We start from the raw sequence: 15,487 nt of genomic DNA on the forward strand, positions 1-15,487 counted from the left end.
ACCTAATTGAAAAAAAATTTGGTGCAAGAACCCAATTAAAAAAACATATAGGGACCTAATTAAAATTTTCGCAAAATTATAGAGACCAACAAAGTAATTAAACCTCAATATTAAGGTTTTATGTTTGCAACAAAAAAAATAATTAAAAATCTTAATTCATTTTTTTAGTTATTTTTTTAATTTCTAAATAGAACTTTTGAATTTTTATATTGTTTATGTTTTCAAAATATAAATTTTACTTATTTAAATATTAAGAAAATGCTAAATGAATAAATTAAAACTGCCTATTATTATTATTCTGTCAATAATACCATAGTAGCTATGGGATCTCTCGATTACAATGATGATTGAAACTTTTTTAAAAAATCTGATGATCCACCACTTGAAAGTCATATATTCCTCAAATAAAAGTTGTGGACTTATGGAGATTCTGCATGGGACAGGACATTACAAGTTGAGTTTGTGATAACTTTTATTCATTGGCTGGTTTTAATATTAGTCACACTACTTTGGCGGTGATCTCCAACTTTTATATTATTTTCCTCATAGATTTTATTTGTCTGCATCGGTCACGGTTATGATATATATTCCGATTTGTTCACCAATTTGTCTTGGTCTCATGGAATCAATTCAGTGAATAGGATTCCCAATCAGTTAGAGGAAACATGAATAAATAAACATGGAACTTTAACTTTTTTCGGTGGATAAAGAATAATCTGAACCTTGAAGGACCAAGTTATAAAAAAATGTATGGGTTGGTTCATAAATAAAGTAGAATAACGATTGAGAGAAATTTAAAAAAATTTTAGAATTTTTTATTACAAGAAAGTACCAATGGCGCGTCATGGTGGAGGAGATCTGCACGGTATCATCGCCGCGTCGTCTTCCCCGACAAGTTCTCCTCTTGTTCTGCTTTTGCTCCAGCGGATGTGAAGCACTCGGAGCACAGTTTGGGCGCAGATTCAGTGTCACTGACTGAGGAGATCTGAGAGAAGAGCAAAACAGAGAGATTCAGAGAGGAGAGAGAACTCGCCTCGCCATCGTCCTGCCGTTGCCACCGCAGTTCATCGCCTCTCCAGATCTGGTCGCAATGCCCAAGCCTCTGAGGATGTTTCATTACGACCTCTTTGACGAGACGCAGAACAAGCTTGATTATATCCTCTCTCTCTCTCTCTCTCTCTCTCTCTCTCTCTCTCTCTCTCTCTCTCTCTCTCTCTCTCTCTCTCTCTCTCTCTCTCTCTCTCTCTCTCTCTCTCTCTCTCTCTCTCTCTCTCTCTCTGTTAAGAACTTCCTCGAGTGCCGCCTCCATATTCTCGTCTTCAAGTCCGGCATGGCCAAGTTCATGCATCAGTGCATATTAGGTCTTTTTACATCTTTTCACATTTTTCCTCAATTTAGGGTTTTTAAATTCCTAATTTTCTATCACTCATGTTTCTTTGTTTTTTTGTGCTTACTTTAAAGTTTAGAATCTAATTTCTTAAACATTCAAGTAGCTCAAAATTTTAGTCTGATCTCTTTGTTGGTTTCTAGGCTTTTGATAAATTATTTATGTATCTAACTTGGTTCAAATGATTGTAGATGAAGGATGATTTCAAGAAGTGACATAAATTTTACTGTGAACAGCTTTTTCACAGGCCAGAGAGGAGGTTCATTGAGCTGGAGGCTCTGGAGAAAATTATACAGAAAAGAATATTGTCAGTACTGAAAATTTCAGTGGAGGCTCTGTTGGATATAGTATGTAGTCTTGGGAGTTTGTTGTAAAATTTTTATCACAGATAATGTTTAAATCTCCTTATTTGGAAAAAGAAGTGGAGATTGAATGTTGAAGTTTTGGCATTTAGCCCATGAGTGAGCAACTGTGGCTTGTAAATGAGAAGTTCTAATTTAATATTTGTCGTTAATTTCCTTTTACTGTTCAAGGGGAAACACTCAGATTGTTTCAGAATTTTCATCGAAACTTGATTGGCTGAATACAGCTCCACTACAATTTCGCAGGGTACCTTTCTTCAGCTTGTGTTATAATCCGAATAAAATATTTGCAATAACTCATTGGATTGTGGTTCTATCTTTTGACAGGATCTAAAAGGAAAAGTTGTTGTCTTAGATTTCTGGACTTATTGTTGTATAAACTGTATGCATGTCTTACCAGGCCTAGAGTTTTTGGAGAAGAAATACAAAGATATGCCGGTAATTTATTTTAAATTTCATTTTTCTATATTTTGGATATAAAATGTTGCATTTGTGTTTCTGCTTTATAAAATTTTTCTAGACTAATTTAAAAGCACTTCATGATATGAGCTTAAAATTTTCTCTGTTTGTTCAGTTTTCTTCTGCATGAAGGTGGCCAGTCATTATTGACATTGAAAACATGAGGTTATAATTTTATGTATGCTTTATATATCCAGTTCATTGTTGTAGGTGTTCATTCTGCGAAGTTTGATAATGAGAAAGATTCTGAAGCCATTCGTAATGCAGTTCTACGCTATGATATCATTCATCCGGTACGACAAAAGTTGGAATTCAATTAGTATTTCAAAGTCCATATTCTTTTACTTGAAATTTAACATTTTTAAATATTATCAGGTCTTTATCCTCTTCTGCTTATGAAGAACTGATATATCATGGTTATTCTGCTCCTATTTTGTTTTATTGTTGCACTACTGTTAATTTTAATGCTTTAGGACTCCTGAACACATGATTAACAAAACTTGTTCTATCAAATTTCTATTTTGACTCATTTGTAGGTTGTGAATGATAGTGACATGTATCTTTGGCGCAAGTTAGGCATAAATTCATGGCCAACATTTGCTGTCGTTGGCCCCAATAGTAAGCTCCTAGCACAACTTGCTGGAGAAGGTCACAAGAAGGTACTGATTCAAATTGATATGTTGAATTAATGAAATATAATTTTGAGATATACTGATACTTGTAGTCATTCTTGTTATAGCTATTAAGCTTATTACAGTGTGGTGATTTAAAAAAGTTTTACATTGTTCCTGTTTTGGAAAGGATCTTGATGATTTTGTGGAGGCAGCACTAATGTTAGCAATTGATATCCTCAACAACATGTTTTTTATTTCTATCTCTATCTCTGTTTCTCTCTCTCTCCCTTAACTTCAAATTAAACCTCAAATCCCAAAATGTATTCAGGTGGTTACTGACCTTGATGGGAACTTCATTGTACAAATTGGTAGTAGTTGGGAGCAAGGTCTGCAGGATGATTCATTTTATGATGTCACCTTTAACAAATTGGTGATAGTACTTGAAATTTAATGGAGATATAGAGGAGACAGAGGATTCGATAAGCTAATCAATCTTGCTATTCTTTTTTTTATTAATCAAACTAGTATTTTGTGGATTATGTTGGTATATAAATTTTTAGGAATTTCGTTACCTGATATACTCATTCTGTTCAAACAAGAGACTATAGTTTTTGATACGCTATTACTATTAAGGGTGAGTTTATGTTTGGCAACTTTTTTTCTCTGAACGTAGACATAATTTTATATTCTAAAAGTGCGTTCACTTGACGCATATGAAACTGTAGCTTTTACGCACTTAACGTGTGTTTAGGTTTGTTACTGGTTATTATTGGTTTTAATAATTTTCTCCATAATTTTTTTATCATTTTTAATACTTTCTTTTATATTTGATTTTTTATTTAAATTTTTTATTATAATTTTGTTATAATATGAATTATTGATTTTATTAAAAATGACAAAATAAATAAAAAATTAATCATACATAATAGAGTCATAAGTAATAAAATGTTATCGTCTAAAATAATATTAAATAAAAAACATTGAGAATATTAAAATAATTATAGAATATTTTTTGTTTGATATTATAAAATTTATTATTGTAATTTTTGTGTATTGTTTATTATTCTAATTTTTTTTATAATATGTATTATTGTTCCTATTAGAAATGATAAATTAAATCACTTGAGATTTATTATAAACTCTTTTTCATTTCTTTCAAATTTTTTCAGAAAAAAAATCACATTTCAATACGAAAGATGAATTGTACAGGAAAATATGTATTTGATTAAAATATTGTTTGATCATTAAAATATAGGTAGTAATTAAGGCTGTTTTGGGAGTATGAATTTGTATTACATTATTTTGAACCCATATTACAAAAAAAAAAAAATAGTTCGTAAAAAAAAACAATTTTTTCAAAAAAACCAATCTTTAAATAGTTGGTCTAACTAAATCATAGTGAACCGGTCTACAAATTCATTAAATTTTGGGTCAAACTTAGAATTTCTAACACTTGTTATACAGATGCAATCCTATCCATTGAATTAGCGTCTTTTTACTTGATCCATCAAGGTCAGAAAAATACTTTTCCCACCAAAGACAAAGCCAATAAACATATCTATACATCTCACATATACATTCTTTTATTAATTTTGATTCCTGAAGGCCACACATCCAAATATACCGAATTTAGATTCTCATTCAATTTATAAATTCTTATTGAGTTTTATTATTTTAATTTAAAAAAAAAATTAATTTTTTTATTAATTCTTTTATTTAAAAAAAATAATTTCCAAATATCATGGAATAGTAATACTACATGATTATTTTATTTAAAATTGAAATAGAGAATAAAGACTAGAAAACAAATTTAAATTCAGAGCTTGTACACAACATACTTTTCCTTTTTTTTTTTTTCCTTTTTTTTTTCCTTTCTAAATTTTAGAAACCTCAAGTTTTTGTTACATGCAGAAGCTAGATATCAACACAACTTCTAGATACTTCTGTGTTACAAAAAAACTCAATAAAAAAGACACTATGCCTAAATTATTTAACGATTATATTAAGGGTACATCAAAAATTAATTATCAAATCAGCCACTCTTATAAAATATATATCAAAATACAAAAAACATATTAAAAATGAATTAAACACCACATATATTTATATACAAATATATAATAACTAATTTAATAATTAAAATATATAATAACTAATTTAATAATTAATTTTTAGTGTGTACATAACATTTTTTATTATCCATATCAAACTCAGAAGAAAAACATGTATGTTGAATCCTCATGTCATAAATGTATCAAATTAAACTTGATCTATAATTCTATATAATCTTCTTCCTGCAACAGAATTACAATCTCCTCCCTGAAAAAATTACTGTGGGCAAGGTACTGTACATTATTACATTATTAAGAATGGGGTATAAGCCAAAAATGCTATTTCATTATATCTTATCCCAAACTATATTATAGTATTCTAAAAAATTGAGTAAAGAGCACCATACAACAAAATCTGGTTGTAAGCTTGTATTAACGATTACCATGATAAAATAAAAGGCCTTGCACAGATCTATGAGTGTGTTTAAATGCAACTTTGATTTGTTTGAGTGCAGCAGCACATGCTTCTGTATCCACATCAAATCCTTCTCCTAAGAAACTTGTTCACATCGACCTTCCATTATCTTGGAGATGAAGAATCTGATCAACTAACTTCTCTGGAAGCTTTTTAGCAGCCTGTGCAAGTATGCAAAAGTTAACATAACAACGCATTGAAATCACCTCAATATGCATATATAAAAGAGGTGGAGTCCAAGGTGTCTATGTTTACGGTGGCTACAAGCCTACAATAGCTAAAAAACTTTAGCAACACTTAGAAAGTGTTGCTAAAATTAAATTTATACTTGTTTCAATTTCGTAGCACTTTTTTAATTTTTATTTGTCAAATTAAAAAACATTGTTAAATAATAAAAAAACATTACTTTGACTTTAGCAACACTTGTTAAGTGTTACTAAAATTGGGTAGTCAACATAGCCACTGTAACCAGACACCATAGCCTGCACCTATAAAAGAATCTATACCAAACTAACCTGGAAGTTCCTCATGTGCAAGATTGGTTCACATCCGACATCTGCCACTGATTTGCCGTTCGGAGTCTGCAACTTAAATCGCTCTGCATTGTACTCAGCGAGTTTATTTTCTTTGTCCGGTAGGTGATGGCAAACTTTCAGAAGCGAGTCAAGAGAATTCATCTGGAGTTAAACAAGCAATTAAGCAACATCTTCAAAGAATAAAATTTGGAGGACTTAATTACTTGTAGTTGTAGTCCAGTGACAAATCACAAGGCATTGCTCATTGATTCGTCTAAACTGAGCGACAAATTATACCTTCATGTATGGACAAGATGCACAGCCACCATGAATGGAACAACCCTCTCCACTAGCTACTCCTGGTACAACAGGAAGTGTGATATCACCCAATTGAACAGAATGAGGACTTGAAGGTGAATTTGATGATGTGCTTGAGATTGAGTCCGATGAAACTGGAAAGACAATTTCAACGGTAACTTTTGATCCCTGTGAAGAGGACTTTGTAGGATCCAACAAACTACGGACGGCAGCAACAATTGAAGTTATCATCCCTGATTCTGTCCCAAGAACAAATTGAAGATGATCATCGATGTTTCTATCCAATGATTCTTGAACCCTGTCTTTTATGAAATCCAATATGTTCTGGGTGGAGCCTACTACACCCATTCCCCTTCGTTTCGCTTCCATTGCCAATGAAAACATCTCTCCAGGTACCTCAAGATGAGCAGTAAGGAATGCATCACAATACATTTCCTTTATCTTCTCTACAACCTCATGGCCAAATAAATGGTGAACAATGCATGTTCCATCCTGACACCATGGGAAAAGAGTATTTGGTCATGAATGAGCTATAGATTGATAGTACTAGCTCACAAAATAGAAAATCAACCACCACCAAGATTTATTCCACAAGGTATAATTAGTTACAAGGATCATACATCACAATATTTTATTATAAACGGCATCTACAATGAAACCCTTATCCAAATCTTTTCTAATGGTTTTGCATTGTCACTCTCTATCCCTAGCAATTGTGCCTACAAGGATAAAACATCTTTTTTCTTTTCTTTTCTTTTTTGGACAGGGAGGATAAAACATCTTATTTACCTGAAAATAGTGAAGTCGTGGAAGTAATGATCTAATAGAGTCAAGACTATGCTCAGGATGTATCGCTGCAATCTCTTCATCAGTCATGTGTGTCATCTGCAGGAACAATTCTTTGATATTTGCACCCATGTATGAATCAGGCCCATACCATACACTCAAATCCGGCACTTGAGCAAATGCCTGTGCCAAAGGGGAGACCAAAATGTCAATTTAAGAAGGAAAAAAAATATTAAGGGACTTAAGTGGCCTGGTGCTCATCACATGATGCATCGACATGACCATTACCAAGCCAAAGGTAAATTTGCATCTGACCAACCTGTAGAATAGTTTGGACAACATTTGATGAAGTACAGGTTATTGTTGGTACAAGCTCATGCGCATATGCCTTTGTCTCCAACTTGGTGTTAATGTATATAACATGCAAAGAAGGAGCAGAGTTAGAAGCTGCCTGAAGATACTCCATATATACAGGAGTAGCTGCAGCATCAGCCAGAGAGCAGCCGATACGCTCATTTGACATCCTATAGACACCAACCTGCATATAATTAGACAAATAGTAAGGACGATGAACTAACATGAACATTGAAGTTTACTACCGCATTCAATTCATGTCATAAGGGAAAATTTTGTAGCAATCAGCGGCTCCTACACATGCTTCACCTATCATCATGTATTATGCCTGCTGATGGCAATTGGCAAATGTTCAAAGATAAGTAGGCAGAGAAAGGCATACCTCATTATAACCAGCTTGATCAAGGATGGCTCGAACATTTTCAGACATAAAATCCACACCTAGGACTGTTATGAATTGGCATCCGGCTTTTGCCATTTTGACCGCTGTATCTGCCATTACCAGAGAATCAGATATATAGATATGTGGCCACTGCTTCTGAGCAGCAGTTAGGATGCCCTGCACTTCAGGATCCATGTAAAAATGTGCAACCACGCCAATTTTCTTCTCCTTTAGCACTTTAACTAGTTCATTGACTTGTGACTCATTCGGGAACAGGTATTTGGCCTGAAGGAAAGCTAGAAGGAAATTAGGAGTTTAATAATATGATGCCAATATTATTAAGAGATATAATAAGTGTTATTTAAATAGTTAAAGGTTAGTCCCAATAAGGCCATTACAAAACCCTTTTCATAGTTAGTTCCTTTTCACTCTCTGTTACATGGATTTGGGATATGGAATTTTCAATTTTGAGGAAGCAGCCATTATGATGTGATGTAAAGGTATCCTGTTTTCTCTTTTTCTCTTAAAATCTCGTTGATTAGATTACATGGGACCTTCATCAATGAAATGTTTCGACAAATTTGGATACAATGACCTTTCAGAAAAGGACAAAAAAATGGAAACTTTCGACAAAACTGTTTTACAAACAAAACATTCCAGAAAATTACTATCCATTCTGGTTAATTTTGTGCAACTAACCCAATAAAATCAAGAGAAAATGCCCCTTTTTCGTCCTTCATCATTTGTTCGATTAGGGATAAAGCCATACTCCAGAATTTGAAAATTCCTAACCATTCGAGGAATTGATCTAAACAGCTCTACAAACGTTTTACCTGCTCATTATATCAGGTGCCGCTTATCAATAACAGAAACCGCTTAAGCCAGTTATTTGAATGGTGGAAGACCACTTTGTCGATCGAACAAATGGTCAGAAAATCAGATTAGGGAGCAGTAACAGAAAACGGCAAGATAGTGCTAACCTGAGCCTGGGCGTAGGTCCCTTTCGGAAAGAGTCCATCTGCGGAAACAACTAAAGAAGGAAAAGGCTCAAAGGGCTCCTTTCCTTCTTTCTCAGCAACCAACTGCTTCGTCCTCTTCTGCATGCTCACAAGCACGTTGTGCCACGTGTTCACCCTTGACCTTCCGGTCCCTGAACTCCCCAGGCCCACGTTCAGGCCCAACAAATCCTCCGTCTTCACCTTCAGTACCACCTCCGGCTCCGACCCATTCAGAGCCCAAACCAGACACGCGCAGTACCCCCGCGTGACCTCAGAGTCGCTGTCCGCCGCCATCCTCACCTTCCCTTCATCGTCCAATCTCACCTCCACCCAGACCCGGGCCGTGCAGCCCATCACCCGGTTACGATCCACCCGCCCCGAATCTTCCATCTGCGGCATGAGCCCAGCGTAGTGCAGCAGCCTCTTTACTCGCTCAACGGGCTCCGCCAGGGATTGGAACTCGCGGGAGAGGTGGCGGAGCTTGGAAGGGAGGAGCTGGGCAGTTTCCGAGGGGGAGAAGGAAATTAAGGCGGAGCATGAGAGAGAGTTGGGTTTGGAGGGGTTTTGGTGGGTGCATTTGATTGGTTTGGAGAAGGGTATGTTGCGTTTGTGGGCTTGGAGGAGGGTGAAAACGGGTCTGGACTTTGAGAAGAACGAGGGAGTGGCAGGGAAAGGTGTGGTTGTTGTGTTGATGACCATGGCTGCAGGAGCATCCATGAGAGGGCGGTGTTCGGGTTTTGCAGAGGTGAATGGAAATGGAATTGGATGTAATTGGAGTGGCAACTGGAGGTCTATAATAGTAGGTGCAATTTTCCAAACAAAATGACATCAAATTACATTCAGATTTAAAAAAAGGAAAAGGGAAAAAGTTGGAAAATTCGGAGTATTGTAATGTCAAGACTCAAGATGGTAATGAAATTCCAAATATCATATTCTTATGGGATTCATTCTTTGAACTTTTTATTTTTAAATTGGAATGGTAGTGATGTTGCTTAAAAATGTGGATTGTTAGGGTGTTATTCTCAAATGTGAAATCGTTTAATTAGAGAAGTAGAAATTAGACGGTTCAATTTATTAGAGATACAAAAATTGAATCGTTCGATTTCTAGAGGTATACAAATCAGACTGTTCGATTTATGTTAAAAAAAATTAAAAAATTTGAAATACAAAAATTCGATCCTCTAATTTGTGTATTTTCTACAATTTTGAAAAACACCAAAAATTATAATGTTAAGATATATCACCACTTCTATTTCCATAACAAAAAAAAATTAGCCTCATTCTTTCATTTATTAACTACTAGCTAAAGTAACCATAATCAACGGCTGTATATTTATACGAGTACGCGAGCAGATTTTGTAATGTATAGTTATTATTAGTATTTTTAATGATGTAAAATTATATTTAATAGTATAAAATTATTTTTTTATTAATTAAATACAGACCAAATTTTAATAAAAGTGTTGGGTCCTAGACTTTCTCTATATATATATATATTCCAAAATTAGAAATAATACTCGAATTCAAGATCTCTACGTGAATATGAAGAGATTGTGTCATTTGAGTTATAGCTTGTTAACATTTATATAATATATATGATGTTTAATTAATTTTTAACATATATTTTATACATATAATTAATTTTAATAACTAATTTTTTATAAATATAACATAATTGTTGTGTTGATTTAATAATAATTTTTTAATAAAATACAATAAAAATTAAAAAGTCAGTTTAGAATTTAAATAAAATATATGAGACGTTTTTGAACAAAAACATTTTATTTATAGAATAATTATATGATATTTATAGATAATAAAAAAATAAATCTATATTTTTTAAAAAATAGATATTTCTTATATTAAACAAAAAGTTAAAATAAAATTCAATATTCGATTACAATAAATCATATCAAATAGAAATAGAGATAAATATGAGTTTTTTAGTTTCTTAATCTACATGAAAAGTATTGCTAACAGTTTAGAATATTATCTTTTCTTCCTCATCTAAGTTTAAATCATTTCCTAATCTAAAAATATTGCTACAAATAAAATATCAATTTTAATGTATCTTTTTTTCATATCTCAGTCATATATACATGTTATGAGAGTTATTTGAAATGTTGATTTGGATCTGAACGTGAGATTCATATCCCTTTGTATGGCAGCGTCCAACTTGTCGATGTCGAGGTATTGCATGTTCGAGTTTCTCGTGAGGAGGTGAGAGTGGTATTTGTAAGAGACTCCGATACTTAAATTAGCAATGATTTTAAGTAGGTTTTTAGTAGATTAGAAAGTAAATTATACCTAGAGTGCCAGTGTATTTATAATAGAGTTGATAACCACATTTTTTAGTAGTTCCACCTTTGTTGGTGGATAACAGTTCCTTTTATCTTGGGAGTTTGTTAGGGTCTATCTTTTAGAAAAGATAGAGATAGTTGGAGAGATTCGGGGAGATAATTACTTACTTAGATAAGTATAAGCTACCCCTTTTCAACGTGTCTGACCTTTGTAAAAAGGTCGGGTATGCGGTAGAGACTACCCTCTTAGGTGGGACTTTCATCCTTATTGGGTCTGCCTTTCATCCTCACAATCTAGGGATGGATAACTCCAGGCATTGAATATATCAAATTCAACATAGGGAGCTCTCTTTTTGTTCATCGGTATATTTTGCAAGGAAGTCGGCCAAGTATTGCAACTTGATGACTGTCTGAGCTTCATATTTCAAATCGAATTCAGATAGCTCTATAATCCACCGTAGCATCTTCCCTGCAATATCAATTTTTTGGAGGATATGTTTCATGGTCTGATTAGCTCAGGTTTTGATGGTGTGAATTTGAAAGTGGGGTCACAATCTCCGGGATGCCAAGATCAAAGTATATCCAACTTGCTCAATTTTTTTATAATTGAGCTAAGCTCCTTGTGGTACCTTATTAGTGAAGTAGTCGAGCTTTCTCCCAATGTCTTCTTCTTTAAATAGTGCAGAGGCTACTGCTTTGTCGGCGATAGCTAAATATAGGACAAGCTCTTCTCCCATTTTATATCAGATAAGAATTAGAGACTGAGGCAAGAATTTTACAAATTCTTGAAAGACTTGTTCACATTCTCGAGTCCATGTGAAGTCGTGCCTCCTTTCAAGCAGGTCAGGTTAGCTTCAATACCCCCTTTGAGTAGGCATGAACCCCCTGAAATTTGTTTACTTCTACGGCAAATGTGCAATTTGTGGGATTTAGCCTCATCCTATGCTGCCTTATTGTTTGGAATACTTCTGTCAAGTCGGATAACAAGTCGTGTTCACTCTTTTTCGAGGAGACTTTAATTGTTCTGCCTTCTGTAATTGATTTGTAAATTCAATGAAGAAAAAACTGAATTCATCAATTTATTGTCTAATTGGGTTGCATTCAAATTGGATAATGCTGCATTTTCTAACATAAGTTCGAAAGAAATGTTTCATTATTTTTACCAACAATATTTTTCATTCCTTCTTTAATTATTGACCAATATGGGTATCTTTTTTTTTTCATAAAATCTGTGTATTTAGAACATGTAACTGTTCCATTATCATGAGTGGGTATCGTGATTATTTTTGAGGTTGTAAGTTGATACCAATGTCCTTGTCCATCCTATTCACGAGGAGATTGGGATCAGTCTCGTTCCTTTTTCTTTTTTTTTTTTTTTGACGATGGTGATGAATTTGCGATTTTCAATCTACCATGGTTGGTGTTGTCATCATCATATTGAGAAGGTTCATTGGGGGCTGGTGTGCTAGCAGTGACTATGGGTGCCTTATCTTCGTCTCTGTCGTTTTGTATATTTAACCCAATTTAATTGTAGAAGTAGAATCATCATCCCCATTTGATATTGCCTGCCCATTGGAAGAAGTTTTTACAAAGTTTTCGGTATCCATAGAAACTATATTCCAACCTCTTTTTAATATGCTTGCATCTTATTCATGTCGGGTGCTTATTTGACCATCTTGTTGATCATTCGCCATTATCAAGGGTTGAGCTCCAGGTCCTCGGCAACGGCGCCAATGTTTCGAGATTACCTGAAACGGTGACTTGGACCTAAATGTGAGGTCCAGACTTCTCTAATGGCAGCGACCAACTTGTTCTTGGTGCCGAAGTGCCGCCGTCCGAGTTTTTCGTGAGGAGATGGGGGGTGGTACCTGCAAGAGACTCCGATGCTTAAGTTAGCAATGACTTTTGGCAGGTTTTTAGTAAATTAGAACGTAAATTATACCTGGAGTGTCAGTGTATTTATAATAGAGTTGATAACCACCTTTTTGAGTAGTTCCACCTTTGTTGGTGGATAATCATTCCCTTTATTTTGGGAGTTTGTTAGGATCTATCTTTAAGGAAAAATAGAGATAGTTGGAGAGATTCCGAGAGACAGTTACTTACTTAGATAAGTATAAGCTACTCCTTTTTATCATGTCCAACCTCTGTAAAGAGGTCGGGTATGCGATAGAGACCACCCTCTTAGATGGGCCTTTCATCCTTATTGGGCCTAATTTTTGTGTTTCGGATTAGGGCATGAACAATACTAATATACTTACATTACCTATAAAAGAAGGAAACAAAATACTACAGAGAAGAAGAAAAGTAGAAAATAAAGATTATTAAAAATTAAAACAAAAAAAAATCCAGTAAATTAGGAATCAGAAAACAAAGAGAAGAGGCGACAATAAAAAAAGAAGAACAAGAAAATTGTGGATGAAATAGAAGTGGGACAAAAGGGAATAATAATTTTAAATAATATATATTTATGTATAAATATATAAATATTTTAATAATTTTTTTATTGTGTAGATAATACTTTTATTATTGAATATATCATATTTTTCTTACCAAAGAAAAAATCATATTTCAATTATCATTGAAAAGTAAATTTTTATTAGATTATTGAAAAGAGGTGAATGTTATAATGTCTTTAATATTGTATCTAACTTACTAAAAAGAATAAATAGATAATATTTAATAAATTTTAAATATTTTATTTTTTATTTTTAAAAGTAAATTAGACAATTTAAGCACTACAATAAAAAATATAAATAAAATTTATCTTATAAAATAAAACTTTTTATTTAAATTATTTAAATATAATATTTACAAAAATATGTAATTTGTAGACTGTAGTATAATTACCTATATGTACATATATCTCATATCTTAAGTACAGGGCCTAAAAATTAGTTAAAGACACATTTCAGACCCACCGTACTTAAAATATGATACATAAAGTTAAAAAATGGTAAATCGGACGTATTGTATCTAGGATATAATCATAACAAAATTTTTGGCATTGTACTCGGTATACATACAATTTATAAAAAAATATTTTTTTTAAATAAATAAACAAACACATTGAAACATAATTATAATCTAATATAAATCTTAAAATGTTATTCAGATTTAAAACACTACATCAACAAAAATTTTATAATTTTATCAAAGTATAAATTCAAAAGTTATTAGTTAAATAATAAGTATTTTTTTATTGATACTATCATTCATAACTGAAATTATAAATCATATAATGTATAAATAACTTTCGATTTTATCAATTATTAACAATTTAGTACTCTTTATATGATGCACAATTTTAACAAGATCATTAGTACAAAAATTAATTTTATTTTTAAAAATTATTTTATTAAAAATAATTAAATTAAATTTTAAAAATTTAAAATTAAATTAATTAAAACTCTTATATAATTTTTATAATAATTGAATATTTTTTATATTTAAAATTTAAAATTTTAATAATTAAAAAATAATAAAAATGAAATAATTCTATTTTTAAATCACATGTGTTATATTTTATTTTATTTTATTAATATTTTAAATATAGATAAATTTTATTGTAAATAAAGAAGAAACTAAATTAAATAGATATTACGAAAAATATTTTATATTAGTAAAAAAATTAAATAATAATAATAAGTCTTGAAATATTAATTATAATAAAATTATGAAAAATACTGTAATAAAAAATAGTACATCGACTAAATAATTCATAAGTAAAATATATAAGAATAAAGGATAGATATATTATTTAATAAAAAAATATGTTTTTATAAATTATATGTATTTCAAGTACAGTGCCAAAATTTTTATTATAGCTATATTTAGAATATAGTGTATTCAATTTTTTGTTTTTTAACTTTATGTATTATATTTCGAGTGCAATATATTCGAGATGTTTTCTAATTAATTTTTAAATTTTATATTTGAAATATAAAATGTATGTGCATATAGATAAATATGCTACAGATTATATATTTTTATAAATATTATATTTAAATAATTTATGATCAGGACCATTACAAGACCGGCATTACAGACCATAACTCGGCAATTTATGTTATTAATCGGCGTTACAGTTACTAATCGGCAATTAATGTCATTTATTAAAAAGTGACGTTACAAATCAGCTTAACGGACTGCTTCACAAAAATGAAACGTCCAACCTGACGTTCACCCTTATTATTGCTCTTTAATACAGGCAATAAAGCAGGAACATAACCGATTTATACATTATCACCTATAAAAAGGTATGATCTTCTATTCTAAAGGATACATTGAATTCTCAATACTGACTTAAGCTTCGGAGTGCCTTTGCAGGTACACTCCCCCCTGTTTCTTGCTCAAAGCTCTGCACGATTGGATATCCTCTTGGAGTAAAGCTCGGATTACCGCAAAGCTCAAAAGTCGGCGCCAAAGATAACAACTCGGCGTCGATTCCTAGAGGCTGAGCTCCCCCTCCAGGTATCCATACAAGAAC

General features: G+C 32.2%; 2 protein-coding genes across 6 annotated transcripts; one reads left to right on the plus strand and one right to left on the minus strand.

Annotated features, from left to right (window-relative positions):
• Positions 1-613: 613 nt before the first annotated feature.
• Positions 614-3,634, plus strand: LOC112722267 (protein SUPPRESSOR OF QUENCHING 1, chloroplastic). 5 transcript variants are annotated; one of them, XR_003162557.3, is made up of 6 exons: positions 614-1,361; positions 1,579-1,996; positions 2,077-2,187; positions 2,419-2,501; positions 2,745-2,867; positions 3,151-3,634. XR_003162557.3 is itself a non-coding variant. In XM_025773253.3 (6 exons), the coding sequence occupies exons 3-6, from the start codon at positions 2,134-2,136 to the stop codon at positions 3,271-3,273; spliced, it is 396 nt and encodes a 131-aa protein (XP_025629038.2). In that variant the 5' UTR covers positions 614-1,361; positions 1,579-1,996; positions 2,077-2,133; the 3' UTR covers positions 3,274-3,634. The 5 variants fall into 5 exon arrangements, 2 of the variants coding, with proteins under 2 accessions (XP_025629038.2, XP_072063097.1); XR_003162560.3 differs by having other exon boundaries at positions 2,584-2,867; positions 3,151-3,434; XR_011867620.1 differs by having other exon boundaries at positions 3,010-3,434.
• A 1,414-nt stretch (positions 3,635-5,048) lies between these two features.
• Positions 5,049-9,694, minus strand: LOC112722268 (quinolinate synthase, chloroplastic). The gene is made up of 7 exons (XM_025773256.3): positions 8,684-9,694; positions 7,704-7,988; positions 7,287-7,505; positions 6,971-7,150; positions 6,161-6,673; positions 5,864-6,025; positions 5,049-5,509 (listed from the first exon to the last, which is right to left on the minus strand). The coding sequence occupies exons 1-7, from the start codon at positions 9,416-9,418 to the stop codon at positions 5,438-5,440; spliced, it is 2,166 nt and encodes a 721-aa protein (XP_025629041.1). The 5' UTR covers positions 9,419-9,694; the 3' UTR covers positions 5,049-5,437.
• Positions 9,695-15,487: the final 5,793 nt, after the last annotated feature.

The sequence above is a fragment of the Arachis hypogaea genome, chromosome 11, assembly GCF_003086295.3.
Source record: "Arachis hypogaea cultivar Tifrunner chromosome 11, arahy.Tifrunner.gnm2.J5K5, whole genome shotgun sequence".
NCBI classification, from domain to species: Eukaryota; Viridiplantae; Streptophyta; class Magnoliopsida; order Fabales; family Fabaceae; genus Arachis; species Arachis hypogaea.